Source organism: Ceratina calcarata, unplaced genomic scaffold, assembly GCF_001652005.2.
Source record: "Ceratina calcarata isolate Rehan_Ccalc_2016 unplaced genomic scaffold, ASM165200v1 scaffold360.2, whole genome shotgun sequence".
NCBI lineage: Eukaryota > Metazoa > Arthropoda > Insecta > Hymenoptera > Apidae > Ceratina > Ceratina calcarata.
Genome location: NW_017159024.1, coordinates 2,868 through 13,832, shown reverse-complemented (window position 1 = coordinate 13,832; position 10,965 = coordinate 2,868). Strand labels below are relative to the sequence as shown.

General features: G+C 36.0%; 3 protein-coding genes across 3 annotated transcripts in view; 2 read left to right on the top strand and 1 right to left on the bottom strand.

Moving 5' to 3' along the window:
* The window catches only part of LOC108625506 (organic cation transporter protein), a 19,053-nt gene extending 18,382 nt beyond the window's left edge, over positions 1–671 (bottom strand). Inside the window, exon 1 of the mRNA XM_026814010.1 lies at positions 186–671. The gene's annotated coding sequence lies outside the window, so the exon portion shown is untranslated. The remainder of the gene's footprint in view (positions 1–185) is intronic.
* Positions 672–4,280: 3,609 nt separating this feature from the next.
* Positions 4,281–7,991, top strand: LOC108625505 (serine-rich adhesin for platelets). The gene is made up of 4 exons (XM_018025571.2): positions 4,281–4,337; positions 4,410–5,499; positions 5,561–5,770; positions 5,851–7,991. The coding sequence occupies exons 1-4, from the start codon at positions 4,281–4,283 to the stop codon at positions 7,977–7,979; spliced, it is 3,486 nt and encodes a 1,161-aa protein (XP_017881060.1). The 3' UTR covers positions 7,980–7,991.
* Positions 7,992–8,986: 995 nt separating this feature from the next.
* Positions 8,987–10,965, top strand: part of LOC108625504 (beta-galactosidase) — a gene marked incomplete at its 3' end in the record, with an annotated part of 4,762 nt that continues 2,783 nt past the window's right edge. Inside the window, exons 1-6 of the mRNA XM_018025570.2 lie at positions 8,987–9,399; positions 9,786–9,958; positions 10,042–10,192; positions 10,292–10,355; positions 10,459–10,553; positions 10,736–10,963. Of these exons, the coding sequence (XP_017881059.1) occupies positions 9,328–9,399; positions 9,786–9,958; positions 10,042–10,192; positions 10,292–10,355; positions 10,459–10,553; positions 10,736–10,963 (783 nt within the window). The remainder of the gene's footprint in view (positions 9,400–9,785; positions 9,959–10,041; positions 10,193–10,291; positions 10,356–10,458; positions 10,554–10,735; positions 10,964–10,965) is intronic.

Sequence of the window (10,965 nt, the reverse complement as noted above, 5' to 3'; positions counted from 1 at the left end):
TGTCAAATAATAAAATGTTTTCTACTAAAATCAGAGAAACTGTGAAGCTTCCTGATTTTTGCTTTTAGATTCATTCTGGAGCAAAAGCTGAGCAAACGAGACTATGAAATTTAGAGTTGAAGTTAATAAAAATCTGACGAATAAAGGAAACACGATGGAAAATAGCGTGTGCCTTCATTCCTTACCTCTTTCTCAGACACCACGAAAACAGATGCTCCTCGAGATTCTTTCTCGATCGCGGCACTTCTGAAGACTCGCGCCGTCTTTCAGACCTCGTGCGTCGAACACGCTGCACCGCCACCGCTCCGAAACGAATCTACCGCGCGCTTTCGAACTTAAATTCTCACGAGCTCATTTATCTCAAACCTGACTAACGTTTCCAATATTATCAAACTTTATTACACGAATCGTGTCGAACATCTACGAAGAATCTCAGACGAGTACCTGACAATAAAGAAAGGAGGAAGAGTCTCGAGAGGCGAGAGTCGGAATCAAAATGGGATCGCGTTAATCGAAGTGCCTGGTCATTGATCGTTCTTAAGAATTTAAAGAGCCGTGCGTCACTATTGTCGACACGCGCGTAGTACGCGAGTGTTGCCGATGAACTAGAATACAAGGGAAGCGTGTTGCTCGCGCGTGTTGCTCGTGCGAAACTGACTCGGTTGGTCGCACGACTCTGCTACGAGACCTATCTAACTATTCACAAGCACACACCGCCGCCGCTGCCGCCGTCACCACCACCTCCTCCACTTCACGTTCCCCTCGGTGTTTCCCGACCGCACTGTTCCTGACGAGCACAAGGGTACGAGACATTCAGGTGGAGGTAACCGTTTGCGGTCACGCCGTGTAACTCATTAACCGTTTTTCATTCATAAGCATGACAATTTGTAATTAGGAAACTTGAGCTTTTATCTTTATAAAAATGATTAAATAAAAGTTGATTAACTTTTCATAAGACTAGTAATACCTAAAAATGGCACTGGGAAGTGTTTAAGATCTGTCATAGGCAATAAATCAATATTTTAATCATTTCTGTCAAATAATCGGATGGAAGATAATAAATATAAGTCAGCTTCGAAACGGTCCCTCAGTCAATTGCTTCGATTACTAAAAATCTATTTGCATCGAGGTACTCTAATTTGCGAGTGACAAGCTCATAATACGACAGATCGGTTCAGGCAAGATCACTCGTGTATATCATCGAGTGTTACAAGGTTCATAAGTGTTTCTTTTCTTTAACACTCGAGACTTATACATTGTGCTTTAAAATTAGATAAGTGTTTCTGTTTCGCAGGTGTCAAATGTATTCATACTATTACACTCATTTCTTAAGGAATTAGGAAAAATCGCTAATACATATTCATGTAGCTAGCGGAATAAATACATAACTAGTTTAATTTAACATTTAAATGATGCAGAGACATATGTACGTGTAAACGCTTTATCTACGAGGTAAGTTATAATTATACGGAACACGTTGTACTGTATTTCTATAGTAGCAGCAATAAGATGAAGTTTAAACATTCAGGGACCACTTGAAAGTAACCTGTCTCTGGTTTTTTATATTTTAAATATAATTGAAATTGACATCTGATTAATTTCTATTTAGATAATAAATTTATTATTAATTATTCTTCAAATATTTTTAATATTTACATATGTAATGAAGTAGTGATTGTTGGAAAGAATTATTCAACATTTGCTAAAATTATAATAATAGGCTGTGATAAGATAAAAGTAAACGTGTAGAAAAAATAATGTTTAACACTTGACCAGTCGATCGAAGTGTAATTGTGATTGCGATGCAAACGTGACTCCATTAACTCCGCCGATTAAGTTCACATTCCTAAATGTACGCATACGTTACGTTGAGAACGAAACAGAATTGCGAGTTGCTAAACAAGTGGTTTGACAGTGGCAAGGTTGTAGGCGACAAGATGCTGGATTCTATCGAATCTTAAGATCGAAGATGATAATAAGATTGATAGAAAAATCGTGATGCACTTGACACGTCGTAAGATTTGTACATTAGTCATTTGCTGCACGTTATTCCCATTTTTTTATATGATAGTGCAGGCGTTCTCTTGGCGAAAGGATATGTGGACACGTGCGATGTAGGTAGCAGATGATTCGTTCCGAGAAGAGAAACTGGTGCCAAGTGTTAAATTAATCGTAACGAAAGTCTAACGACCCGCAAAGTTGGAAAAATTCGTCCAAAGTAGGATGCGAGTTAATGTGATAATAATGGTCGAATTGACGTTGTTTAAACGTCGCCGTGATGACCGTCGAATTGTTTGGTACGAATTGACAGACGTTCTCGTTTCCTAAACATTCGACGGGAAAAATAACAGAACAAACTGTACATTGAACTTTATACCTATTCTACTTGCGCAACATTAAGTCTGACGTACAATGGCAAAGTTTAATTTCTCACTGTATTTGTTCATTTTCGTATTGATAACCGTTGTTTATTCTTATCTTCGAATAAATGCAAACGGGTAGATATCTCTTACTCATAGTTCTCGTTGCAACCAATTCTTCCTCTTAATTAAAATATATTATATAAATCCTGATTAAAATTTAAATTGTAAGAATGGACATAAAATTTTATACCAAGTTTAAATTATTTTTACTAAACTTTGAGATATTATAACTACTGCGAAAAGTTCCATGCAAACCGATAATGATTAATCCGGTAATATCTTTAATAGGGGTTTGGACAATCTTTAATATAAATGAACTTCTTGACTTCGTAACATTTATATTGGCTCGTATTAACCCCTGATGAGAAAAAGGTTTGGGCCCACCATTTAATAGTCTCGTTAAGCCAATTTGAGCTAAACAAGAATCTAGAAAGATGTAAGGAACCGTGAAGAATGAAGCTGTTAGAATAACGCGCTCGTCTTACACTAATCTACGAATGGAATTCTGTAAATGGAATTAAGTGGTTTCATCTCTTCCAAAGTATTACGTACATCACTATAAAACACATACCATCTATGTATTATCATCCTTATAATTTTCAGGAAAGAAATAAATTCATTTTAAACAATATACACATGGACAGGAAAGTGGTTCCTTAAAATTGTATAATTAATTAATAAAATACTTAAATACATTAAGCCTTTTATTTCATCATTAATTTCATACCAATGTATATCTCTATCAGCACAATGACCCGTTCATTGGCTTCCGTCATTGAGGAAAGATCCGCTTATAAAAGACTCATTGCTACATGTTTCTTTAACACGTATTTCCCCGTCTAATGATCCCGGTTACTCTATCATTTGACGTATTGCAATTGCAAAAATCAAAGAGAGCGGCAGACATAAACGTATTAATTTAACGGTCCGCCAGTGATAACTTATTAGCAAATTATCGTGACTCCAATGCTTGCTTTCTCTCATCTGCATTTAATATAAAATGATGAGATGAAATTTTTCTTTATTCTTCCCTCTTTTGATAATATAAATAGTTTTTAGTGTGGAAGTTTGAAATATATTTTTTGAGATTCATATTTCCAGATGGGGATTATACAGGAAATTGGGAAGAATTCTTTATTATAGAACAGCTGGGCTTTACCTAAAAGGTTTTCAGGTAAAAATAGTACAGCTGCCCTTCGTGGGGATTCATGAATAATGGGCGATCGAGCAGCATTCACGTTTCGAAATTCCCATATTTTTCATAAGACATTAGNAAAAACAGTTAAATTGCGTTTTACGTCAAGATGAATAGATTCTGTTTATGAAAGTGAATCGCATGATACATACCAAATATAAGTCGTGACTATAACACGGTCGTAACAATTAATTGTGTTTATCACCTCATCGTTTACGTGGAACTTAAGTGACGAGATTTTGGATACTTATTTACCATTCGACCGCGTAACTTACATGAGGAATGAGATGAATCATTGGAACAATAGCCATAAATTTTGTTAGAAAACGCGATAACGTACATTTATCTGGTGGCAACAATGCCTATAAAAGGGAGGACCCCCGAGAATACAGTCGAAGAGTAAAAAGTAACAAGATATTGTCAAGAACTATTTTCACATTCGTCGTTTAAAATGAAAGGTAGAGTTTCGAGAATCTAATTTTCAATAAACAAAACGTATTAGTATTTATCAAAATAGTGAAAATATATAATATTATTCGAATTTTATTATCCTGTTAAAAAAAATTAAAAAATAATGTTCCATTTTGATCAACAGGTATTATCAATGTTTTACTTCTATTCTCAATTGTTTACGTCCATTGTGCGCCGTTTGATAAATCAGAATGGTTACCTATGCTCGAAAGAATTCAAAAGGAACGAAGCCTGGGGGTAGAAAATCCGTACGATTGGCGTAAAAATTTGAATAACAGGAAGCAATCGCAGGACGATGTCAATCTGCATGAGTTCCTTAGAAAAGCAGCGAAGAAACTGATGGAAGACCTCCGATTCCTTTGAAGTTACTGCGAATAAAAAAGAAGCTCGAATCTAACGATGATGACTCTGACTCCCAGGAAAGCAAACAAACCTCCGATCGTAAGAAGAAAATTTCTAGAAGTCATAATTCCAACGAAAAAGATAAGTCCGATGAACTGAGGATTCGTAAAAGCAATTCCGACGAAAGTTCGCGCGAGGAAAATTCGCGCGAAAATAAAAACCGTGGCAGGAAGAATCGTGACAAGAATGATTCTTCTCAGTCGAATTTGACGGAGGATTCTTCCGACGTGAGTTCTGCGGATAAATCAAGAAACAGCCACTCAAATAAACACAATTCGAGAAATAAACTCTGGAAACGCGAGTCAAAAGAATCCGACTCGGATTCTAACGACGATACGGACTCTGATGAAGAAGAATTTAAGAAGTACTTACAGAACGCTTTGAAAAAGAAACACAACAGGCAGATACAGGAAATGCTCAGGAACGGTGATATCGATGGACGCAATAATTCGTCAAGGAAGGAGATTTATTATAACAAACTGTACAAATGGAACAGAGACAGTTACTTAGAGTGGAAGAAAAAGATCGATTTGAAGGCTCAGATATTATCTGCGAAGCATAATTTGAATAGAGAAAAATTAATGAGCATTTGCAACATACCTGGAGTGTCTGAGGATGACGAGCAAGAAGATCAGATAAGGAAGTGCGTAAAGAGTCACGTGGCTACGAATGATAAATTTAATATCACGACAGATTTATCAGTAATTCATTCACCATTATCTGGTGGGAAGAACGTAAGCAAGTGGGTGGAAAATGGAAATGATTCAAAAATATTTAAAATTAGGATAGATAAGCCACAACCAAATGGCAATGTTCAGCGAATTAATATATTAAAAGAAGTTCCAACGGGAGTAGGTCAGTCGTCGAATAAGAGTGTACATAAAACAATCAACAAGGTGAACAGCAGTGTTGGAATTCCTGTAAGCGACAACCTCGTACCAGCAATAAATAAAGCATCTAGTTCGACGCCTGAACAAGTTGATAATTCAAAAGGATCTGAAAGTACAGGTATGATATAAAATATTAAAAGTAATTGATTCTAAGAAATAAAACTAATTTTTTTAAACAGTTGATAAGGGGACTTCTGATAATAAGGACAATGACTCTACTGACGTACAAATTACTGAGAAAGGGAATAATCCTTCATCAAATAAAGAAAAGTCTTCTGACGATGGCAAAAAACAAATAGAGTCGAATCTAGAAGTAGAAGTTGAAGGACAACAAAAATCTATAATTCCTGTTGAACAAGACGTCAATACTGAAATTACGAATCAAGAAGGTAACAATAAATAATGATAAAAATATTAACAATATGATAAAGAAATGATTTTATACACTAACGAATTTATGTCGTAACAGGTAATAAGCAAAGTACATCCGAGTCTCAATCTGGAATACTTCCGACAGAAAATGGGATTACAAGCTCGAAATTGCCAACCGGAAATAGCGAGACTAATGTGTCAAATAACACGGGAATTTCAAACGGGGTAAACAGTGTTTTAGATATCGAGCAAACAGATAGCAATAAAACATTTACATCATCAGTGAATTCTACAAATGAAGTCTCTAATACGGTACAAGAACAGAAAGACACTAAACCGGAAGTAATTGTGGTTCCCGAAACTCCGGAAGTGATTCTAGAAGCGGATCAAGCTACTGAGGCGTCAATTTCGAAAACAGGAACTATCGATGACAATGTGAATGTAAATGGCATAAATATTTCAGCCAACACGAGCAACGTTCTTAAAGAGAATGAGTCAAATGTACAGCAGAATTCAAGTGTTATTGATACTACATCAAGAAATCAAGCAGCATCTTCTTCAAAAATTGAAGGCTCAAATGTGACAAAAGTGGAAGAAACTGAAAAAATTCCAGCCGCAACCCGCGTTGACGATAACAAACCGAATACTACAGTTGAAATAAATAATACTGAAAGCGATAGCAAGAAATCAAATGGCAATGTGAATGAACAAACAAGTATTAGTGCGTCTACAACATTAAGTAGTGCAACATCGGTTCCCGAAACTAGAGATTCTAGTACGATAAAAACAGACCAAATTGAAACAACAAGTTCCAGATCGGAATCAACATTTGACGTTAGCATTCCATCATCAGATAACGGGGAAATCACAAATGACGTACTTGGTGCTGTAGTTAACGAGAAGTCAACTACTAATACTTTAAATGTACAGCCGGATTCGAGTACCATTAAAGCTAGCACATTAAAAAGTAAAGAAGCAACCCCTCTTTCTGAAAATGGAAGTTCCATTATTGTAGAAGAATCAAAAGGGTTGGAAACAATTCTTGCTAATAACAGCAGTAATGCATCAAATAATTTGACAATCGTAGTTGAATCCAATAATATTTTGAATAACAACGAGTCGACTAATATTATTAATGATGAAACTAGTTTAAATGATTCTCGAGACTCTCAAACTACATTATTCAGTACACAGCCTGATATTACTGTAACACCAGATCGGCAAATCATCGATGCGTCAAGCTCTCAAAATAGTACGCTTGTCAATAACAATGTCGATGCTTCGAATAATTCCTCACTCTTAATTAAATTGAACAATAGTCTAGACTCAATTTCGAATATTCAAGTAGATACAGGTGTTGGAGTATCCACGACTTTGGAAAGTAATGACAAGACATCTGTGCATGAAACTGCAAGTCACGTAATAGAAGAGGACCAAGTATTCGAATCGTCAAGCTTACAGCCGGAAGTAATTCTTTCTGACGATGCAAATCTGTTAAATAATCACGCAATTAAAACTGAATTGAATAACACTTCAGACAACGACAATGTCTCAATTGTGACAGGAAAAGATGATAATGAGTCTACAACGTCTGGAAATGTAGAACCGTCCACTTCTCAAACTGAGAGTTCTATTTTGACAGAGATAATAGAACCAGATTTACAATTAGAGATAATCCAAGCTGATAGTACAAACGTATCGAACAATGCTGTAATAAAAATTGAAAGCAATGATACTTCAGATATACATCAGTTAAATAACAACTCGAGTGAAGCAGATATGGGTGTTAGCAAATCTACATCTTTAAGAGAAACATTAGCTACGTCTCCAAATGATGATTCAACATTGACAACTACTATAGTTATTGTTGATAAAGATATGAACGTATCAGATAATCAAAGTGTACTCGCAAATAATACTATAGATGATACCGACAGACTATCTAGGAATGTTAGTGAACCATCGGATGTAAATGCTAATCAGTCCACGGTATTGAATAGCGTACAATCTGAAAAATTCACTACCGTCGTCATTTCAATTGCAAATAGTGCAGCTGGAACTGTAGACTCGCAAACAAGCGATTCGGAATTAAATACACCATCGGTGACTGTCAATCTATTAACTGTAAATGAGGACGATTTAATATATAATACAGTCGTTTCAGAAACGGTTTCATCAGTCTCACCCACTGAAAATCCAAGCTCAGAATCTCCGGTTTTAAATTGATTTCAAGCAACAGTAATCTTATAACATTAATTAAGAATTGATTTTACTATTAAAAATTAAATATAATATTATGTAATTGGAATTAAAAAATTAAGATTTACTATTGATTAATTGTAACGTAATTTTAAAAATATCAATTTTGATTGTACGAATAAAATTAATTTTTGTAACTCTGATAAATAAATTCATTGTGTAAACCATCCATATCTTAAAAAATTCGATGTCATCTCTTTAATTAAAAGAGATACCAGAGATAATGATTTCTAATGGGAAATTACAAGCACCTGTTTCATTTGTTTTTATTCTATGTTATCTTATATCAGCTAAATTCTAAATTTTCCATCTCCATGTTATGTGCGTACTCTAAAATGTTTGTACGATTTTCATGTATCAGAGTCTACTTATAAAAAAATGCACTATAACTATTTTATAAAAGAATTTGAATTGGAAACACCTTCTTTTATTTACACGTATAAAATATACATTCCTATTTTTCATATCTATTAAAATGAGACCCCAATTTTAAAGTCGATCTTAGATTTTAATGACGTATACATATATTCACATAGGATGACCGTCGATGTGATCATTAAAATTAAAAATCTTTAAAATTGTACTCTGATTTGAATAGATATGAAACAATAGAAATCGATTCTCTTTAAGTACTTGAAGTAGCTGGTCACTTGAACGGTAGTCAAGCGGGATTTAAAAATGGGTCGATATCTGTTTAAATAGCAAGCGGATCAAATGTTGGCCGAATTGGGCCTCGGCATTATCTGCAGGTAAGTTTCCCGTGTACTCTCGTTCCGTAGTGCCGGTCACGTAACGGACGGTCACGTCAGCGTAACGCGTGGCCGCCTACATTCTGACCGCACCGTCCGGCTCGCAGTCATCCTGAAGCCATCGGTTAGTACAGTGCCCGTGACACGTCCTATATCGGTCAGTGATATCTCGACCTGTCCTCGATCAGGTCAGAGTGCGCATTTATACTCGACTCCCCCAGCGGAACGATCCAGCCAGTCGCTAGTCGCGTCGACGAACTGGTACGAACGCGACGAATTGCCGGCTTCGTCGCGCTCGTTCCATCATTTCGCGTTATCGTACCGTGATCAAAAAATTAGATTATAAGATAAAGATAAAAAATAGTAACGAGATAATCAATCGATTTATAAACTCCATCCCACTTTATATCGCATATGCTGATAAATAGTCTCAATTTTTCTCAATTTCCGCAATCGCTTCGCCGCAATCGCAGATCGCGTTTGCCATTAGCACGAATTTACACAGAAGAATAAAAATCACTGTATTTCAGTAGCGAAGATATCGTACTATCAAAATTGTGGCCAAGATGTGGTCTATTCTGCTGGCCTTGGCAGTGACCGGTGCACTTGGAAATGTAGTGAACGTCCACGTCAATAATGTACGTATTTCCATAATTATTTTTATCTTATTTTTATCTTATTTTTATCTATACAAAAAAAAAACACCAATACGTTTAATCTATATATATAATTAAAATGAATTTCAATTCATCTAAATGAAACATGTTATATACTATTTTTCATATTGTACATATACTTACTTTTTATATAATAATCAGAAATTCCTATAAACCATAATTTTTCAATCATCCAATTCGTCGACATTTAGGAAAATATAATTGAGGTCATCACGCCGCGCTTCGAAATTGCATAGCGTGTGGTACGCTTTATCAATTAGATTGACTAATGAAATAACGAACAGCAGAGGACAGTTCGACGTGATGCAACTGGGAACGTCGAGGCATACAAATATTTTTAATTTCAGGACACGGTGTCGAAATTCGGCTTCGAAGTCGATTACGACAACAATCAATTTTTACTCGATGGCAAACCGTTCCGATACGTGTCCGGGAGTTTTCACTATTTCCGGACTCCCAGGCAATATTGGAGGGATCGTTTGAGAAAAATGAGAGCGGCTGGATTAAACGCTGTGTCCACGTGAATTATCGTTTCTTTTTCTATCGACATAGTGTTTCACTTATACTATTACATTCAAAATGCAATAATTATAACTATCGTAGTTACGTAGAATGGAGCCTTCATCAACCAACTGAAGATGTGTGGCGTTGGACCGGTGATGCGGATTTAGTAGAATTTTTAGATATTGCCCAACAGGAGGATCTGTTTGTCCTTTTGAGACCAGGTCCTTACATTTGTGCAGAAAGAGACTTAGTAAGCATCGGTTCATATTAATTATTTATTAAGCTAGCATCTAAGCCTCTGCTGGCTTAATTCCTCTGTCGGATGTCAGATTTCATATTTTATATTTAGGGTGGTTTGCCGTACTGGTTACTGTCGCGAGTACCGGATATAAGATTGCGTTCGACCGATACACGTAACGATCTCGCATTATTTTTTTATCTGCCAACTACTTTTAAACCTCGTCGCGTAAAAATATGTTATTTCGGTAATTGAAATATCTCTTTTTTATCTTGTAGGATATATGCAATACGCGACAACATATTTGAACGAAGTATTTAAAAGAGTGAAGCCATATCTCCGAGGAAACGGAGGACCAATAATAATGGTTCAGGTAAATGAATCACTCAATATGTTCCCACCCTTCAATTAATCTCTTAGAATGCAGCTATTGAATTTAAAAATTATGAACAACTAAAATTGTTGATGTATTATACATTTTAAAATGGTAGGACGTTCGAAGTCGACTGCGAATTCAGTGAGGATGAAATGTCAGCTTCGATCATCGAATTTCAGGTAGAAAACGAGTATGGTAGCTATGATTGCGATACGGAATACAAGAGCCAACTGAGGGACATTATGAAACAGCACGTCGGAACGAAAGCACTTTTGTATACAACGGATGGACTGAGCCCGACTATGATGCGTTGCGGGTCTGTGTCAGGAGCTTACGCCACTATCGACTTTGGGGCAAACACGAACGTGACGAAAAACTTCGAAATAATGCGTTTATCTCAGCCCCGGGT

Excerpts from the sequence above, each read along its gene's own strand:
- LOC108625505 (XM_018025571.2), top strand. The coding sequence starts at position 4,281 with ATGGTTACCTATGCTCGAAAGAATTCAAAAGGAACGAAGCCTGGGGGT. Across the intron at positions 4,338-4,409 it reads AGCCTGGGGGTAGAAAATCC|AAAAGCAGCGAAGAAACTGA; the intron begins GTACGATTGGCG and ends TGAGTTCCTTAG. Across the intron at positions 5,771-5,850 it reads TGAAATTACGAATCAAGAAG|GTAATAAGCAAAGTACATCC; the intron begins GTAACAATAAAT and ends ATGTCGTAACAG.